The sequence below is a fragment of the Carettochelys insculpta genome, chromosome 20 (genome assembly GCF_033958435.1).
Source record: "Carettochelys insculpta isolate YL-2023 chromosome 20, ASM3395843v1, whole genome shotgun sequence".
NCBI lineage: Eukaryota > Metazoa > Chordata > Testudines > Carettochelyidae > Carettochelys > Carettochelys insculpta.
In genome coordinates this window covers 10,950,755-10,971,059 of record NC_134156.1, presented here as the reverse complement: position 1 = coordinate 10,971,059, position 20,305 = coordinate 10,950,755, and the positions used below count along the sequence as shown (strand labels likewise).

Sequence of the window (20,305 nt, the reverse complement as noted above, 5' to 3'; positions counted from 1 at the left end):
AATAATACCCACTTTTGTAGAGTGCTTTGAGCTGGTTGGGTGTAAAGCACTCACTAAGTGCAAAGCACTATTAGTGTTACATTTGGCACCAACCAGTGTTCCCTGTAAGCTGCGTACTTGAGCAGCCACCCAAGAGAGAGTCAGATGCCACCCAGCTGATTAGCAGAGCTCCCACAGCTGGTAGCATGTGCATCTATTGGTGGTGCACATTTGCAAGTGCCTTGGTGCACATAAAAATGTATTCCACACATGGATGAAAAAATTAGAGTGAACACTGCCACCAACACTGTAATATACGTACAAACAAGAAAAAAATGTGTGAGAAGTGGGGCTTGGGCTTGAACTTGATACAAAGGACATCTGGCGATCTGATGTCTAGTGGCTGCCATTGAGTTTCTGTGTAACTTAGGAAAGTTGTTTAGGACAAAATTTTCAAAAGCAATTTCTGGTTTTGGGTGCTCAGTTTGAGATTCTATTAGCCTAATGTCAGAACAGATGAGCATCCACATTGCCCATAGGGCCTTATTGAGAAGCCCAGGGGCACAAATCACTTTTTAAAATGTTGACCCTGAACGCTCTCTGTCCGATTTCCCCCACTTGTAAAATAACACTTCACAGCCATGAATATTGGGAGGTTTAATTCATGTTTGCAGCCTGTTCTGAAATGTTTTGATGAAAGGAGCCAGAGCAGCACAAAGGATGCTAAGAACAGGTCATCTTAAATTACTTGAACATTTTAATTTCAGGATAAATGGGAACCAAACGCAATACCAACAAATCCCCAAGCAAATAAAAGTGTCTGAAATGAAGGAAGTAAGTCACAGACAATAGTTCTAGAAACTAGCGATGAAATGAAGAAGCCTAGTGACAGTATTTCAGAGCTGGCAGGAGCTAGCACAAGAATAGAAATCAGTTAAACAGTGTTCTCAGAGGAGAACTGCAGTGATTTAATTAAGAGAGAGCAATGCTTCAAAGAACCGACAACTGGAAATTAAAATGGCTGTCAGAATGGGATGGAGCCAGTGTTCCCTCTAATTTTCTCCATCCATGGGCAGAATAAATTTTGTTATGTGCACCAAGGGATGTAGGGATGTGCACTGCCAAGGACACATGCTGCTGGATATGAGTGCCCTGCTAATAAGTTAGGCAGCACCTGGATTTCTTCTGGGCAGCCGCCTAACTGCTTAGCTTACAGAGAATGCTGCAGGGAGCACATACGGAAGTACAAGAGAGTTTTTAATGGTGTAACTAAAATTCCCCAAGTAAATTTCTCTCTCCCAAGGAGGAGCTTTTACAAATTTCTGTGACTGCCTTATTCTGGCTAGGCTTTAGGGAAACCTTGAGTCTGATTTTTCAGCATTTTGCCCTCAATGGGCCTGGGTATAGATGACTATGTAGGGTGCAAGCTGTGGAGAAACAGGATTTGTGGTTAGCTAGTTCTCCTGTGCAAACAGTCAGATGCAGACAGACCCACCCCCCATGTCTGTGCGGAGCCTAAATAAACTCAATTTTCAGGGTTCTCTAGGAATGAGAGCCACTTCCTGTCTAAGTTTCCAACCCTCTTGGTTTGCCAGGACTCTCCCGGAATCAGGCTCTATCTTCTGAAGGCTACTGAAGCCAAACCCAGAGAGTATATGTGTCATGAACGAATGCCTGTAAAGGGTTTAACCCAGACAGAATGGGGTCTATGTTGGCAAGCAGCCCAGTGAGTCAATGGGAAAAGGGGGATCTTTTGAATTGAAGCAGTTAGCTGTTGGGGCGGGGGGGGGGCGGTTTCTTTTGTCTGGCTTCAGGAGAGGGATGTTTTAAGCCTAAGCAGGGCTTCAAGAATCCAGTAAATATTCAGGGCAAAATGCAAGCTGGGCATACGGATATGTAAGCAGAAGGAGAAGGTTTAGTCAGGCACAATCAGGCTGTTTTTTATTTAGGATTTGGTGTGGGACTGGCTCATGTACCCCTCTGTACACTGTAATTTTTAAATTGAACAAAAAAGCAGTCATATAGCACTTTAAAGACTAGCAAAATACTTTATTAGACGATGAGCTTTTATGGGGCAGACTCACTTCTTCAGATCTGGATAGTGCTGTACTGGAAATAGTACTGAAAGATTGGCATGACGATTATATAACAGAGACATAAAAATAATTGAAATGAAAACTAACAAATCAGGTACTTAGGACAGAAAAGAGGGTGAAGGGTAGGGAGGAGGGGAGAGAAAATTACTTACTGCAAGTGTCTGTTAAGTTAAGCAACTTGCCTGAGATCAATATCAGAGATGGGGAAGCTGTCTTTGTAATGTGTAAGGTATTTTCTATCTCTGCCAAGGCCAATGAGCAAAGTGTCAAATTTGATCATAAATGCCAGCTCAGATGTTTCCTTGAACTGGAATTTATGCTCACCTTTGATACGTTGCTCCTTGGCCTCAATAGAGATAGCAATTACCTTGCTTATGTACCTGATTTGTCAGTTTTCTTTTCAATTTTTTTGGTTCATATCTCTGTTATAGTCAGCACTATTTCCAGTGCAGCACAGTCTCCAGATCTGAAGAAGTGGGTCTGCTCCATGAAAGCTCATCGCCTAATAAATTATAGTGCTACATGACAGCTTTTTCGTTTTGTTAAGATACAGACTAACACGGCTGCCTCTCTGTTTGGTGTCGATACGTTGCAATTACGGGATTGTAGCTGGATACGTACTTGTTTATACCCATGTATAAAAGTGTGTATAACGGGGCTGTGTCGAGTGACCTAGGGGATGATGGAGCCCCCTTGTGGTCAACTGAGTCACGTCCATTGTCACGGTGTATGCCCATACCAGTGTAAACTGTTGAGTCCTATTGGAGACTCATGAGGTTGTTGGAGCCCATGTGCTATTGACAATAAATCTGGCTCCAGTGCCTTCGTACCTCACTTGATTTCCGGTTCTTGGGGGCTGTCCGAGGTCAGCAGTGTTGGCTAACTGCCGAGTTTGCACGGCTGTCCGAAGAGAGCACACACACGCAGCAAAGGTGATTAACATCAAAGGGAGCAGACTGGACATCCGAGCACCATTCCAGTAAAGATGCCTGGCTACACGGCCAATGGGAATGGCAAGAGCTGTTCCTGCAGGCAGGGGCAGTGTGCACAGCTACCTGGCCCCTCCAGGGGCCACAGGGACATGGCAGCCCCTTACAGGGGTGATGAGGGGCCAGGTCAGGCCACTGTCCAACTGGAACCCATATCCCTCACCCCCTCATGCACCTCAACCTCCTGTTCAAGCCCTGAGCCCCAGAGCCTGCACCACAAATCTCCTCCCACACCCGAAGCCCCACCCCAGCCCCAGCCCCAGCCCCGAGCCCCCTACCAGAGCCAACACCCTGCCCCAGCCCTGTGCAAGTGAGTGAGCGAGGGGAAAAGTGAACAATGGAGGCGGATGGGGACAGGGTTTGACAGGCCCTTGGAGAATGGGTGGAGCCTCAAGGTAATGGGGCTGGTGACGAGAGAAGTGTGTTTGTATGATTAGACAGCTGGGAACCCTAGTTCCTGTCAGGTCCAGTGACCTCACAAATGAGCCCCCTTTATAGCCCGTACAGTCCTGTTCCATTTCCTCTCTACCATGATGATTAACTAGACGCTCCAGATGAGATGTCCTGGGGTACTGTCTCCTATTGCATCTCCCAAGCCTCATGCATTTGGATGGTTTTCAACACAGCTTTAATGGCACCTCCTTCATAGAAGGAAGAGTGAAGTCCTCCGTAGAAGTGAGGTGCCCAAACGTCTTTGAGGTTCTGGGTAGGAATTTTTAAAACCTCCCTCCCTTTCAAATACCACGGCCCTGGGGGGAGATAAAGAGAGCTTTGGAGGGGCAGAGAGGGGTGTTTCCTCTAACATTTTCCACCCCTAAGTGGAAAAAAATGTATGTGCACCAAGGCAGATATGGATGTGCACCACCAGTAAAAACACAGGCTGCTGGCTGTGGGTGCTCATCAGGGCAGCATTTGAATCTCTCTTGGGCCCCCAGCTATTGGGGAACCCTGGCAGAGGCTCATTGCCATCTCAGGCCACGTGTGGTTTTCCTCCTCCAGCGCCTGAGGCTCTGGTCAGGCTGGGCACCTCTCGACCCTGCTGGTGGAAATGTGACTGCCGCTGGCTCCCCCACCCGGGCAGGAATACAAAGAGCCCAAAGCTTTTCTTGGCAATACATCGCAGGCTTGGAATAGCCGAGCTCAGGACTTCGGGGTGTGCCTGCGGCCGGCGAGTGACTTGTGAGAGCCGAAGGCTGGGCCCTGGCACGCTGGGGCATCGCACGCGGCAGACGCCGAGCCGGGCCCGGCCCGGAACCAAAGGGCCCGGCGCGGGTGTCTCGGAGAATAGGGCCCGGCGGAGGGAGCTGGGTTGGCTGCCGCCGGGCGGTGTGTGAGGGGCCCCGGCCCGGCCAGGCCTGGCCCGCCCCCCCGGAGGCGATGAGCGAGCCCGGGGAGGAGCGGGAGCTGGCGGAGAGGCTGCGGGAAGCGGCCGCTCTGGGGGACCTGGAGGAGGTGCGGAGCCTGCTGCGGCGCGGGGCGGACGTCAACTCCCCAAATGAGGTGAACGGCTGGTAAGTGCCGGCCCGGCCCCAACAGCCGGTCCCCGCCCCACCCTGGGCCAGGGACCTGCGGGCGGGGAGCGGCTGCCCCAGGCCGCGTCACGCTGCTGGGGTGTCCGGGTGTGGTGTGGGGCTGGCAGGGGTATCTGGGTGTGGTGTGGGCGTGATTGGGGGAGTGACTGTATTGGGTGTCTGAGGTGTACTGTCTGTGGGGAGTGTGTGTGCGCACGGGGCCTGGCTGGGGGTGTGTCAGGATGCCTCCTTTTTTTCATCCACGAGCAGAATAAATATTATTTGCACCACCCCATAGAAACCCATGCTGCTGACAGTGGGTGCTCTTGTAATCAGCTGGGTGGCACCTGAATCTCTTCTGGGTGGCTGTCCACATGTTCACCTTGCAGAGGTGTCTGTGTGTGTCTCGTGGGAGTGTGTTGTGTGTCAGTGTGTAGCCTGCATCCCTTTTGGTACAAAATTTATGCGGGTGCCCTTTTCAAAGTGTTCCCAGCCACCCTGCTCTTCCATCCCAAAAGGGGCTGCACAACTCCTGCCAGCATTTGTATAGTGTGTGGGAATCATCAGGGAGGAAAGGCTGGACACAGCGTATGTAGACTTACTCATTCTCCAGGCCTGGTCCAGAGTTTCCTGCAGTCGACATCAATCTCCCCGTGGCTGTTGAAAGCTATCCTGGAGGCTTTAATAGGATAATTTAAGAAAATGATATTGTCATGATGGGAAAAATTGCTTAATTGAGTTGGCAACCCTGTGTGTAAGGAGGCAAGCAGAGTCTAGTGGATAGAGCATTAAACTTGAACTAAGGAGACTTGATTTTGTTCCTAGCCCTGCTGGAGTGATCTGGGCACTTGACATCTGCGCACTGTACCTCAGTTTCCTGAACTGTAAAATGGGATAATTATATTCTCCTTTATGAAGTGTTTTGCAACCTATGCATGGAAAATGCTATTTAAGAGCTAAGCATTGTTAACAAAAGTGTGAATGCATGTAGACTGGAAGCTTGGCACCATACTTTATTTACTGTGATTGTATTAACTTGATAATACTCTGATTTGTAATATCGGAGCTTGAATTTGTCTATGTAGACGGGTCCAAACTGAGTTATAAGCCTGTTACTGATGCATGATAAATACCTGCGCCAAGATTTTTGAAAGTATATCTCTAAAATGGAGTCCCTGAATTCTTGTTTAGATGTTCAAATCAATAACTGGATTTTTCAAAAGTGCTCAGTACCCTGCATCTCCCATTGACTTTGTTGGGAGCTGCTTGATGCATGCTGGGTGGGTGTGTTGTGTTTTGTTTTTTTTTTGTGGTGGGGGCAAGGGGAAGGTGCAGCATAGTGAAGGGCATAAGAAGGCACAATAGTTGGGCACTGAAATACAATTATTTTTAACAGTGCAGGTGTTTAACAGCTGACACAGACTACTCAGGACAATAGTAGGTTCTCCATCTCTTGATGTCTTCAACTTTGAATGCCTTTTTGGAAGATTTGCATTAATCAAATTAATTTTGGGCTCTGTACCTGGCTGAAATTGAATGGCCTGTGAAACACCAAAGGTCAGACTTGGTTGTCAATGGTCTCTTCTAGTCTGAAAAAATCTATGAATATATAGATTTGGGTTTTTCATTTATAAATATGGACTTAGAAGTTTAACTTTAAATCCACATTTTTGAAGACTAATTTGGTGCAAGTCTTCACAGAAGCCTGGTAAGTCTCTTTTCCTCTTCAATTTCTGTTACACTTTATTGTGTACCAGTTAACATTGCTCAGGGACATAGGCTACCAACAGTGTTATTTTATTAACACTGCATAAAGCAGTGTTGTTATTTTTGTTTTTTTTAGCATTGACAATTTGCTCAATCAGTGTGCACTGACTGATCAAGGTAAAGTAGTATCTGTCCCAAGGAATTTAAATGTGGAATTAACTCCAGTGTCTCCCATGTCACTCTTATTTTTAATGAAACTTCAAGTAAATGGGTTATTGTTGTTGGCACATAATGGTTTAGAACTCTGAATTTTGTGGTCAGAGTATATAGTTCATTGGAACTATAAAGTCATTACTATATTTTCTTTACACACAGGACCTGCTTGCACTGGGCATGCAAACGGAACCATGCTGAAGTGGTCTCTTGTCTGATTGATGCTGGTGCTGATAAGGAGATTGTTACAGCTAAGGGAGAACTGGCAGCCCAGTTAACATCAAGGAAAGAAATCCACAAGATTATGGGAGGTACAGTTTATATATTTTGACATTTATTCTTAAATAACTGGTCTTAGTATTTAGTGGTTTTACTAATTCAATAGACTGACAGCATTACTATTATAAAGACAAGGTCCAGTCTGTAAATTACACCAATAATACACCAATAATCTACCCCCTACTCTCTGATGTGCTCACCTTGATCATTTTTTTCTGATTTGTCCTCCTTGATTACTGTTTTTGGTTCTCTGTGCCTTAAATATTGAGTCTGTTCTGGTATGTCTATGGTCTGAAGAAGTGGGTCTGTCCCACGAAAGCTCACCTAATAAATTATTTTGTTAGTCTTTAAAGTGCTACTTGACTGCTTTTTTGTTTTGATAGTATATAGACTAGCACGGCTCCCTCTCTGTTACTATTGAGTAATGCTTGCTCATTCAAGTAGTTTCATTGTCCTAGGTGCACAATTTGCGCAAGGAAGCATTGCGGGTTTATGTCTTGCTGTGAACATGTTTTGTGCCAAGATGAAATTTGTTGTGTTAGATATCACCTTGGTAGAGAATTTTGTGATTTTTTCATTTTTAGTCACTTTCAGAAAAGTTTTGCTCTTCCAATTCAGTTATCTGTTTCTAAACTTTTTTTAGATAGTGTGCCTTTCCATTACGAATAATTCCTTATCTATGTATGAGTTTAAATGATTATTATTTAACAACTTTTGATTTCCCATTTGCACGTACTTTGTACCATGTAGCTATTTGTAAATACATCTAATATGTTGTAATATAGTGTTGGGATCTGGACTCCTGAATTCTACTCCTGGTTCTGATACTGATTCACTCTGGGAAAGTTACTTAAGCCTTAGTCATGCTCTGTGGAAATCAGAAAAAATATATGTGCAAAAAAGATATGTCAAACAAAACCTGAGTGAAACAGATCAGGGTGAGATGAATCTTGCTATGGAGAGGAGACAGAAAGTAAGAGGGTGTATGCCATTTGACGCATTCAGGATTAAAGGCGATTGTTGCTTTATTTCCTCATTTGATCTTCAGATTTGTTTAGTGTGGTTATTATTCCACTAGTAGATAAACCTCTTTTACTTTTTTAATATATTATCAACTGAGGGTTGCCAACTGTAGTCCAAAAACTCCATTCTTATAAAGAAAATGAATTCTTAAGGTTTGTTTACATGGGAAAATTTACTGCACAAATTATACCACTTTAGTGAAAGTGACATGAGCAAAACTAGAAAAAGTATTCTGGAATAAAAAACATGTGCATGCAGGGAGTTATACAGGTATAATTATAGCAATATAATTATACTCGTATATCACTAAATTTTGCTATGTAGATAAGTTCAATCCACTTTTAGCTACAGAACTCAGAATGAAGCAGTTTTCCAACTCTCATTGAAGTGGTTCCATTCATTTAAAGGTAGCTGAATCAAGACTCAAGTGAAAGCCTTTTATGTGGATAAATAAATAGGTCTGGTCAAGCTGAACCAAAAGTCTTACGAACCCATTGCGTATAGCAACAACGGCTACATTATAGGAGTGTTGGCCTCTCGGAATTTCATAGCTTTCATGACTTCTGGGCAGTAAAACGTAGCTATCTGCATACACACTGCGAAATGCACTGGTATATTTAAAAAGGTTACATCACACACGTGCTGAGAAGCAAGCCAAAAATAGATTGGTGACAGTCTTAGAAATAGTGGAAATGGGTCCAATGTTTCTTTACCATAGAAGTTTCACCTTTTATCAGAGAGGTAGCCGAGTTAGTCTGTATCTTCAAAAACAGTAATTCCTCTGGCACCTTATAGACTAATATATTTTGGAGCATAAGCTTTCATGGGCAAAGACCCACTTAGTCAGATGTAACTCACTGAACATGCTTCTGTATGTTAATCATAGTTGTATGGGGAATGAGCCTCTTAGATTCAAGTTGGTAAATTTGACAATCCACAGAAAGCGTGTAATAGCTGTGTTACTGCTATGAAAATGCATGTGCAGCTAAGTACAGGCTACCATTACTATTTTCACAGTAATTTGTGTGAGGGGCATAACCTTGGAAAACTTCCCACACAGTCTGTACAAAAATTCCTTTCCCCTTTGATTTTTATTCTTCCTTTTCACATTCCCAGCATTTTGCCATGTTTTCAAGTGGCCATAAGCACCAGCTACATTGATGCCATTCTTGTGATTTTTCCAAGATGGTGTAACTTTGTGAGACATGGTAGGAAAACTCTAATTTTGTATTTGAATTGGAGAAGACAATACTATCTATCTAACAGGTTCTCTCTCTTTTCCTAAAGTGGAGGAAGATGAATTTCAAGAAGTGGAAGACTTAAATTTGCCAATTGTTGCAAACTATTTGGCCAATCCTGGCTTTGCTTATGGTTACACTAAAGAAAGCAACAGCATTCCAGCCAGCTCATCAGCATCCCAGAATGAAAGCACTCCCCTCTCTTCTGCTTCAGTGTGCGAAACCAGCCCTTGTTCTTCAGCAACTCAGGTTGAAAGCATATGTACACCAACATCGTCACAGAGCAAACATGGTTTTCCTGCAGTGCACTCTAAGGAAGGCCAGCCCTCCCCATCAGCGGCCATCACGGTGCCAGAATATCCAAATCTCAGAGACCATAGTGGCCCCATTTATCAGCCATCCATGTCTCATAACAGAGGCCTAATTTCTCCAGGAGCACCTACTCAGCCTGTACCTCAGCAGCAGAATGGCTCTCGTGCTGGGGCTGCAACAGCATTTCAGCCACTCTTCTTCACTGGAAATTTTCCATATAATATGCAAGGTAACTTGTAATTTTCCAAGATCATGCATCTTGCTGCTACACTGCTGGTGCTTGTATGCAACACTAGTTGGGAGCTAATCTGAGGGTGTGTTTTATGTTTCTCTCATTCTGCCTTTTTTCATCCCATCCTTCCCTTGGAGGAGAGGTAGAAATGTTAACGGACATGTCAAAGGGACAATATGGTAGCAGAGAGAGAGAGTGGCCTATCCCAGCTCTGCTTAAAATGCTTTCCACACCTTGCTAAAGAGAATCATTGTTGTATTGTTTATATAGTACCATAAGTGTGTTACAGACAACTGAATTTGCTTTTCTGCGGCTGGAAATATTCCAGTCTATAAACCTAAGCAATTAAAAAATTACAAACCCTACCTAATATGATACAAAGTGTAATAACTTTCTTGCAAACCAATACACCTTATAGGGCTGATCTTTAGAGGGAGTACATCTGAAATACCTGAAATAAGAGTTAATCCTTTTCAGATTCACACCCTGCTTTATTCTAGATTATTTTGTGTGTAGACAAGCCTTGAATTATAAAATATAGCTTCTTTTTCTGAGGTTCCTTTAGATTTCCTAATTTTTTTTTTATTTAATTGCTGTTGAAATGAAATCCTTTTTTAGTGAAACTGAGGCTATTCTGTTACACCAGAAAAATTTTCTTCAAATCAGTGGAGTTAATCTCAATTTCCTCTGGTGTAATTGACCAGAATGTGACAAATTGCATGCATGGAACAGATTTGATGTGATATTACAACATGCTTGTGAAGATGTACTGCTGTTTTTCAGTCTGAAAAATCTGTTTTAATTCTCTTTTCAGTCATATACTGAAGTATTATACCTCCCAAATAGAAATTGTATTCCGAACAAGTCATCTTGTCCTGTTTCCTTTCGCCATCTCTTTACAAGGTCCCACTGCTCACTGTACACCCAAATATACAACAAACTCCTAACATTGCGCTCTCATACAGCGCATGCACACTGAGCATTTCTGATAAGTATGAGGTCTCAGATAAAGGTATATACCTACCCATATTTTCTTCGTTTGAGTTGCTCAGTCAGATTCAGATTGAAGTGCTAATCCTGCAGGTACTCCACACTGGAGGACCCCTGGACCTGTGCACTGTGGTATCAGTGAAGCTCCAAGTTGCCACAGGTGTGAGAAACAGTCTGAGATTGCACTTTGTGGATGTTCTTCTGCTATTTACTATTCAGACTCATTCTTCTAAGGCTCTGCAAAATTCTGTCTGGTGGACAGGTGTCCATATCACAAAACTAGCATTATTGTCCCTCTTGGGCTGTGTCTACACTAGCCCCAAACTTCGAAATGGCCATTTCGAAGTTTACTAATGAAGCTCTGAAATACATATTCAGCGCTTCCTTAGCATGCGGGCAGCCGCAGCACTTTGAAATTGACGCGCCTCGCTGCCACGCAGCTCGTCCTGATGGAGCTCCTTTTCGAAAGGACCCTGCCTACTTCGAAGTCCACTTATTCCTATCTGCTCACGGGAATAAGGGGACTTCAAAGTAGGTGGGGTCCTCTTGAAAAGGAGCCCCGCTGGGACGAGCCGCGCGGTGGTGAGTCACGTCAATTTCGAAGTGCTGCGGCCGCCCGCATGCTAAGGAAGCGCTGAATATGTATTTCAGCGCTTCATTAGTAAACTTCGAAATGGCCATCTGCATGGCCATTTCGAGGTTTGGGGCTAGTGTAGACATGGCCTTGATGTCAGAAATGTTGGACTGACTAGGCCATGGATTCTCAATTGCAGGGTGAACCTCTCTAATCCAGAACTCTCTTCTTCAGCAAATTCCGTAAACTGGCATGATTTTAGTTTGCTGGATGACCACTTCTCATGGGTGTTGCCAAGTTTCCCATGGTCCCATAAAGATTTTTTTACAGCCACCAGCCCTGTCTCTGTGATCTGCAGTGTTATTTAGCTGTACTTAACCCCTAAATGTCTTCTAAGAGCCCAGTAAGCAATGGAAGTGTCATAATGTGCTAGCAAATATTCACCTCTCATCATCATGCAAATTCTTGTCTGGCATTGGTTGGGTCCTGAGGGTGCAGGACAAGAGAGGTTCAACCTGTACTTCCATGAGTACTAATAAGTTTGCATTGCACTTGTCTATGTTGTACCTGATCTGTGTGGAAGGAGTCCAGAAACTATGGTATTCATCCAGCCCCCATGACAGCAGTATCTCTGCAGATGTGTAATATCACAAGCCCTAAATTCACACAGGAAAAAAAAAGAGGAATCAATTCTTATAGAGGCTTTAGAATACTGCATGTTTTTTTTTTTAATATAGCCACATACTTTTACAGTTTCTTCTGCAGTTTTGGGCTGTTTGCTTTATTGTGGAGATGTTACTGGATTTTTCTATGGGTACCTCAGGTTTAAATCCTTGTAAGGTTTTATACGAACAAAATCTGTATTTAAATAATAAAATGTAAATTCTCCCTCAGTTTTGATCTATTATGCTGATTTATTTTTCTTTGTAAGATTATATTTCAGACCTCCTTCAACATTTTTTTTTTAAACTAGAACTGGTGCTTAAGGTGAGAATTCAGAACTTCAGGGAAAATGACTTCATTGAGATTGAATTAGACAGACAAGAACTGACCTATCAGGATCTGCTCAGAGTCAGTTGCTGTGAATTGGGAGTTAATCAAGAGCAAGTGGAGAAGATCAGAAAATTACCAAATACATTGGTAAGAAAGGTAAGGGGAACGTTCATATTTGTTAATCGATTTCTCTGTTATCTTGAACTCTGGAGTCCAGTGACCTTAGAACCAAAAGAGTTACACTATGTTCAAGAACTGACTACCATGTAATTTTTTTATTAAGTATTCAGGCACAAAGAAATATTGCATCGGTGGGAAATAATGTAGCTTTGTCTGATCTAGTAAAAATATTTTTTATCAAAGTAGATATATTATTTTTAAATTCCCCCAAAGCTGGTCAAGTCACAGGCACCTACAGTTGCCAAAAATTTGAAACATAAGAATCATATGACTGGAAGGAACCTCAAGAGGTCATTGTCTAATCCGTTGCACTTATGGCAGGACCAAGCATCATCTAGATCATCTCTAACAGGTGTTTCTCTAAGCTGCTCTGAAAATGTACAGTGTACCAATGTACCACAATCTCTCTACACATTTTATTCCAGGGCCTAACCACCTTGATAAATGAGGAAGCTTTTCTTAATGTCCATCCCAAACCTTCCCTTGCTCCAATTTAAGACCATTGCTACTTGTTTTATTAGCAAAGGTTAAAGAGAAAATGTTCTTTCTCCTTGTAACAATCTTGTAGGCATTTGAAATATGTTATCTGTCCTCAGTGTTTTCTCTTTTATCTGAAGAACGGATGTAGGGGATTTTTTTTGGGTCTGGGGCCACAGACAGCTCAGTTGGGGCCCACACAAGTGAGATGGGGAAAAAAGTGATCCCTTACTTAAAAGAAATAAAAAGACACTCACTTCATTCCCCTCACACAAGCCCCAGAGCCTCATGGGGCCAGAGCCAGATTTTGTTAGATCCCCTAAGCTGGGTGGTAAGGCTAAAAATGAGGTCAGTGTGGGAGGGGGCTGCCAAGAAGTGGGTTTGGTTTATTTGGTCTGGGCCAGTGGGGACTTACCTCATGCAGCTCCCTGGGGGGACACACATGGCTCCTGCTGCTCTCAGTTATTGCTCCTGTTGATCTGATTTGGCTCGCATTCCAGACCATCAGGGCAGTGGGGAAAAAGCCTCTCTAGGCTGTAGTTCTTAGTGCTGCCATTTTCCCAGCTGGGGGCAGCATTGGCAGCATGCGGAGCTGCTTCTTGCCCCTGCCAGGCACAGCATGTGAGCTAGATCCAACTCCAGCCTGCCTGACTCTGGCCCTCGAGGCATGTGGCACCACATCCCCCAACCTGCAGGCCATATGCTGGGGAGCAGTCCTGAGCCTCAGGACCAGATCCATGCCAAACGGGGGCTAGATCTGGACTGTGCACTGGGGGGGTGGGGGGTTACCCACTCCTGTTCCAAACTAAACAAACCCATTTCTTTTAAGTCTTCCCTCATATGTCATGCTTTTTAGACCGTTAATCGTACTTATTTCTTTTCTTTGGACTTTTTCCTTTTAATTTGTCCATATCTTTCCTGAAATGTCAGTACTCCAGTTGAGGCCTAGTTAGCATGGAGTAGAGTAGAAGAAATACTTCTAGTTTCTTACACCACTCCTGCTACCACATCCCAGAATGGCATTTACCCTTTTTTTTTTTTTTTTGGGGGGGGGGGGGGGGCGGCGCGGCAGTAATATCACACCCTTGCCTCATATTTTTACCTTGTGGTCCACTAGGGCTGCCAGGTCCCTTTCCTCAGTACTCCTTCCTAGACAGTCATTTTCCATTTTGTGTGAGTGCAACTGATTGTTCTTTCCTAAGTGGAGTATTTAGTATTTGTCCTCAGTAGATTTCATCCTGTTACCAAAGACTGTTTGTCCAGATCATTCTGAATTATAATTCCATCCTCTGAAGTACTTGCAACCCTTCCCAGCTTGCTATCATGTACAAATTGTAAAAAGCATACTCTCTACGCCACCATCTCTATCATCGATGAAAATATTGAGCAGAACCAAAACCAGAATTGATCCCTGGTCATTATGCCCTTATAGTATGACTGAATCATAGATAACTACCTCCTAGGAATGGTTATCCAACCATTTACACACATACCGTATAGTAGCTCCAGTTGGGTTGTATTTCCCAAATTTGTTCATGAGAAGATTGTGAGAGACTGTATCAAACACTTTACTAAAATCTAGCTCTACCACTTCTTTCCCCACACCATCCACAAATCTTGTTACCCTGTCAAAGAAAGCTATCAGGTTGATTTGACGTGATTTATTCTTGGAAAATATTGTGCCTTTTCTTATTACCTTATCTTCTAGCTGTTTTCAAATGGATTATATCAATTATTTTCTCCATTATCTTTCCTGGTACAGAAGTTAAGCTGACTAGTCTGTAGTTTCCCAGGTAATCCTTATTACCCTTTTTATGGATTGGCACTCTATTTACCTTTTTCTAATCTTTCAGAATCTCTCTCCTTTTCCATGGCTTTTTCAAAGATAATAGCTTATAGCTCAGCTATCGCCTTAGTGAGCTCTTTGAATATTCAAGGATGCCTTCCAGTAGAATTTTTAATTTTTTGTTTCCCTATTTTAATTTCTCTTACCTCATTTTCTCTGGTATTTGCTATATGTTCAGTCACCACTGACCTTCTTTGTGAAGACAAACTAGTCATGAAGCACCTGTCATTTACACTTTGTCACCTTTTTCCCCTCTTCCTTGAATAACAGGTCTATCCTGTCCTTGGTCTTCATCTTGCTTCTAATGTATCTGTAGCATGTTTTCTTGTTACCCTTTGTATCTCTAGCTTGTTTGACCTTGATTTGTGCCTTGGCTTCTTTGCATATGCAGGAGCAAAATTATCCTTTGTAATTAAGCCTGGTTTCCCCTTTTTTGTAGGACTCCTTTTTAAATGTTTTAGTTTTAAATCATTGAAGATCTGGTTATGCCATGGTGGTATCTTGCCATACTGCCTCTTTCCTCTATATTGGAATAGTTTGTGCTTGTGATCCTAATAATGTGTCTCTGAAAAACTGCCAACTGTCACCTTTTTCCTCTGAGACTTGCTTCCCGTGGGATCTTACCAACTCCCTGATTTTGCTTAAAATTCTGCTTTCTTGAAATCCATTGTCATTATTTTACTGTTCTTTCTTTTCCTATAATTCCGTAGAATCATGAACTCTACCATTTATGGTCCCAAGAGGCCTTCACCTTTCAAGTTGTCAACTAGTTACCCCCATTTGTCAAAATCAAACCTAGAATAGCCTCTCTCTCCTAGTAGCTTTCTGCACCTTCTGAATTTAAAAATCTAATACATTCCAAGAACTTGTTGCATAATCCTCCTATATTGTTTTCAGCTGACATCTTGGTACTTGAAGTCCCTCATCACCTAAGTCCTGTGATTTGGATGATTTTGTTAGTGTATTCAAAAAAAAAAAAAAAAGCCTAATCCACCTCTTCTTCCTGATTTGGTAGTTTGTAGTGGACACCTATCATGAAATCACCTTTGCTTTTCTCTTTTATCCTGACTCAGACTTTCAACAGATCTGACTGCTATTTCCATTGACCCTCAGCCCAAGTGTATAGATTTTTGTAAGGCAACATCTCCTGCCTTTTTTCCCCGTGCTTGTACTTTCTGAGCAAGATGTTACTTTCCTACATCAGTATTCCAGTGGTGTATTATCCCACCATGTTGCTGTGGTGTCAACTATGTCACAGTTTTGCATGAGGGTGGTGGTGTGGCGGGCAGGAAGAACGTACCGCACCTCAGCCTTGTTGATGTAAATACTGTACAATAAACTTTCATATCTGGCAGCCCTGGGACCAGGAGGCTGCCAGATATTCAAATATTCTGGATAATAGAGAGGTATACCTACCAATGCATAAACACTAAAAAAAAAAAAAAAATTAAAGAAACAAATGTATGCAGAGTACTTTATTTACAAACACCAGTAGTACTGTAAACTTATACTGTATTTATTTGTATTTACTTTCACTATACAGTATGCATAGAAAGCATAACTAAAATTTACTTATTTACTTAAAATGCTGGTTATTTGAGATTTCCAGATAATAAAATGCCAGATATGGAAGAGTTTCCTGTATATAGGTACTCCATCAGCTATGGAACTATTCCTTTGAGTTCAGGTAGCACACATATCATATTTCTATGTATAAAATCAACTGGCATTGTCTATGTGACTTCTAGTTAATCTGACACATGCACTACCCTCCACAGCATGTTTTAGTCAGAGCCTTTTACTGTTCAGTTCACTAAGTAAAAATAGTGGGTATTTGAAGAATGGAAAAGTAAACTATATTGGCAGATTCTGTCATAGAGCAAAACAAATTGTAACACATTAACTAGAAAAAGTAGTAGTTGGTGATGTTTGCTTTCACAGGCCTGGCTGTGTTTATATGTATTAATGGTAACTATGTTTATTGACATTTGCTTTTTTTTCCCCTCCACTCTTAAGGACAAAGATGTTGCAAGACTTCAGGATTTTCAAGAACTGGAGTTGGTTCTTGTGAAAACTGACAACTCTCCTTTTAGACATGCTGCATCAGCGTTGACAGAGAAGTCTTGCTACAACAGTAGAGCATCAAAGCTGACTTACTGAACATTCTAGCATGAGAGAAATGAATTATATGCTGCTGTTTTCTGAAGCAGTCGTTCATGTATGAAACCTTAAATTATTGTTAGGGCTAATATTTTAACTAATAATAGTATATCTTTGATACTTGCTACCCCCCATTACTTTTTCTTAATATTGTATTCAGATAAAGGGTACCTCATGTCTATTAAGCCCGTATGCTTCAGATACAAGTCCATGATGTTTACTGGTTGCATCTGGCATTAGAAGACTGTTGGTCATCTGTTGGCTAAAAAGTAAAAACTTCTTGAATGTGCTCTTATCACCCCATTTTCCTGGGGAAATCAGGCGGAGTTAAGTATCTATTTTTTAAATAAGTTATAAATGTGGGCTTCTGTGCTTTGTTGCCCTCTGAATTTCTCAGATCCTCAGGGTGCAGGCTCTCTGCTGTCACCAAAACTTTTAAATGACTTGATGAGGATAAGAGGATTTGTATCAAAGTCTTCAAGAATTTGGTTTTGTACTGCTTTTTCCTTCCTCAAACTATTCATTCTACCTTTGTCTACACATGCATTCATCTTTCAAGAGGAATGTAAATGAAGGTAATTGAAAATTTACGTATCTGGCACTTCATTTGCCATCTCCTTTTGAAAGAAAGAGATCAGTGTAGACAGGGCTCTTTGGAAAGTTAACCCCATCTTCTAAAGAACCTTTCTTCCTGAAACAAAAATAGGAAGACGGGTTCTTTTGAATAGGGGGTTTACTCTTTTTCTTTTGAAAGGAGAACATGCAAGTGAGGTGACAGACATGTAAAGCAGTGCCTCATTTGCATGCCCTCTTTTGAAAAAGGAATGTAAATGTAGACAATGCAAATGTAGACAACTTCTATTTCAGACAACTTCAGTTTTGGGAGTGGAGTTTAGCTGTCGGATTACTGTACACAGTATGAAGCCCTCTGAGTATCTTACAACTGCTTGAAGTAGTATGCTATGTCTGTTAGAGCAGTGGCATTTATTGCTCAAAACAATCTGCAGAAATCACCCATCATAACTACCACATAGGTAAAACATGCTAAAATCAGCTTAACATTTGGAAACCTGTCATTGATGTTTGTTAAACATCATTTCTCTTCCCCAAACTATGACCCAACTGAACAAAAAGGGATATCTTTTAATGTCACTCAAACAGATTTTTTTTAAATGTAAATCTTAGCTGCCCTGTTGATTAGATCAAAGCAAATGAAAAGTTACATATGCCATAGTGTTTAAAAATAAAATGCTATTTTTGGCATTTTTTGAGGGGGGGGTACCTATTTCTTTTAAAGCCTATATACTCATAATTCACTTTCTAACAATTGTTCACTTAGCTACCATTAATTATTCCCTTTGATTTTAATAGTTCTTTAATTTTAAAAAATTTCTTGTAGGAAGCACCCTTGATGTTAACAGTTCAGGGAAGCTGAGTTAAATTTGGCTACAGGGGGACAGTTGAGAAGTGAAAATATCTGAACTCCAGAGAAGTTCACCTGCTCTTGCTTAGCCAAACTAATTAAGGGACCATGCGAATGGAAGTAGATGCATCATCAGATCCAATTAACATCTGCACCTAGAGCTGTTTTTAAAATGATTCTGTCTGACACATTCTTCCTGCAACTTTCATTATATTATATGAGCAGGTGTTACTGTCAAAAGCTTCAGCCAACTGATTAACTCAAATAGCTTCATGTTCTTGGATGATTTATAGCAATGTGTTAAAAACTTGAATCTAACCCAGTTTTTAATCTCTCAATTTTTGTCAGAGCAAGATGGCTTATCCTGGATGGTGTTTAATTTGAAACATGTATCAAATTTACTATCAAATACCATAGTGCAAGTAGCTTTTTCCCCTAGACTAGCTGAGGCTAATGGACTTTTGTTGCTGGGTCTACTGATCTTCAGTAATTACCAAACTACTGGGCTACCCTGAGTATGATGAAGGCTGGGGACATGCGCAGAAAAACTAAAAGTGGCCAAGGCCAGCCTGAGTAGGCCTTTCTTATCTCTTAGGCTACAAAACCTGCAGAGCGTTCACATACTCAAGGGGTTCTGTTGACTTACTGTTAAGGCAGAAAGTCGATCTCGACGTTCCGCAACGCCCTCTTGACAGAGAGGGCTTCTGGGCGGCCATTCTGTTGAAAGTGCAGCCAGGAGGTCATACTTTCAATCCACTTGGCGTCTGATATCTTCCAAAAGAAACTTCTGTCAACAGATCACTCTAGTGTAGACAGAGCCTTAGATAAAACACCTCCTACCTGTTTTATAAGCACTCCAATATTGAGCCCATTTCTAACTCCATTTCTTTCTTGGGGTATACTAGACCAGCTGCCTTTAATTAGCTTCTTCCTGCACCCCTACTCCAGGAAAAGCTCGATTTGTATTACTTAAAAATCACATGTACGACAGTAGGGCTTTTTTTTTTTATGTGGCTTGCAATGTATATTGAAAATGATTTAGTTACACATTTTATAGGAGATAGCCACAGCTCTTACAAGGGGAAGCTTTTTTAGCCAGAATATTTTCACACACTGTACAGCATGTATTATGTTCAGTAGGCATTTCTGAATTTGACAAATTAGATTGTCCCATTTTCTGCAAAATGACATAAAATCCAAACCTAAAGAGAAGTTAAAACTCCTTTTCCTCACTGGGATTTTGCTTAACTGGTTCAGAATTGATTACTGCTTTCTAGATCCTTTCCTGCACCCTACAATGAAACCGGCTACAAACATGCAGCTGTGGTCTAATCCTTTTGTCCCCTGCCCTCCCGCCCCACATCCCCAAACCTGAGTCTGGATTTGGTTTACATATGTGGCACACTTACTACGGTAGTGGAGGGGTTATTTCAAGGTATAGGCTTTAACTGGGGGGAAAACAAACAGTTCCTATGTATCTCAAAATTAGGAGTATTTACAGCCAGTTTTGTATAGCCTGTAGTTAAGAGGTGTAGGAAAGTGTCCTAGTTACATAAAAAATTAATAGTGTTGCATAATTAATGGAAGCAATTCTATTTTAAAAAAACTTCAGTTCCTCTAATTCACAACTGTTAACTTGATAAGCAGCACCAACTTTGCTAAAAACACTACCGACAGCAAAAATACAGTGCTGGTAACTGAGCAAATCTATGCATTCAGAGAACTATTTTTGTATATTTTATGAAGCTTGATAAAATTTAAAGCACACTAACTCTTATTAGTGAATTTATTTCTGTTCATTCAATAAAGACCATCATTGTGAAAAGAGGTTAAACTTCTTCCATACACTTTGGGGGGGGGGGGGGCGGAAATGGATGGGGACACACAACGTTGACATGACAAGGCACCACCTTGTTTTTAACACTAAATGAGTACGGTTGCTGTCAATAGCTGAGGGATTGTGGCTGCTTAAAAACCCATTCAGCTTATCTTTTGTGTATGGTGTCAGCTAGTCAAGCACAGGCAGAGCCATCTTGCTTATTACAAGGTCAGGCTTGTGTACCGTTGGGGGTGGGGGCATGTA

At 41.9% G+C, this 20,305-nt stretch overlaps 1 protein-coding gene across 2 annotated transcripts; it reads left to right on the top strand.

Moving 5' to 3' along the window:
• The first annotated feature begins 4,322 nt into the window (after positions 1–4,322).
• LOC142023586 (ankyrin repeat domain-containing protein 40-like) lies at positions 4,323–20,026 on the top strand. Of its 2 annotated transcripts, none has more exons than XM_075014698.1 (5): positions 4,323–4,575; positions 6,658–6,806; positions 9,085–9,576; positions 12,117–12,283; positions 16,656–20,026. In XM_075014698.1, exons 1-5 carry the CDS (start codon positions 4,442–4,444, stop codon positions 16,797–16,799), a joined length of 1,086 nt encoding a protein of 361 aa, XP_074870799.1. In that variant the 5' UTR covers positions 4,323–4,441; the 3' UTR covers positions 16,800–20,026. The 2 variants fall into 2 exon arrangements, with proteins under 2 accessions (XP_074870799.1, XP_074870798.1); XM_075014697.1 differs by having other exon boundaries at positions 4,331–4,575; positions 12,117–12,292.
• Positions 20,027–20,305: the final 279 nt, after the last annotated feature.

Coding starts and splice junctions, on each gene's coding strand:
- LOC142023586 (XM_075014697.1), top strand. CDS start 4,442: ATGAGCGAGCCCGGGGAGGAGCGGGAGCTGGCGGAGAGGCTGCGGGAA. Junction 4,576..6,657: donor CCAAATGAGGTGAACGGCTG/GTAAGTGCCGGC, acceptor CTTTACACACAG/GACCTGCTTGCACTGGGCAT. Junction 6,807..9,084: donor AATCCACAAGATTATGGGAG/GTACAGTTTATA, acceptor CTTTTCCTAAAG/TGGAGGAAGATGAATTTCAA.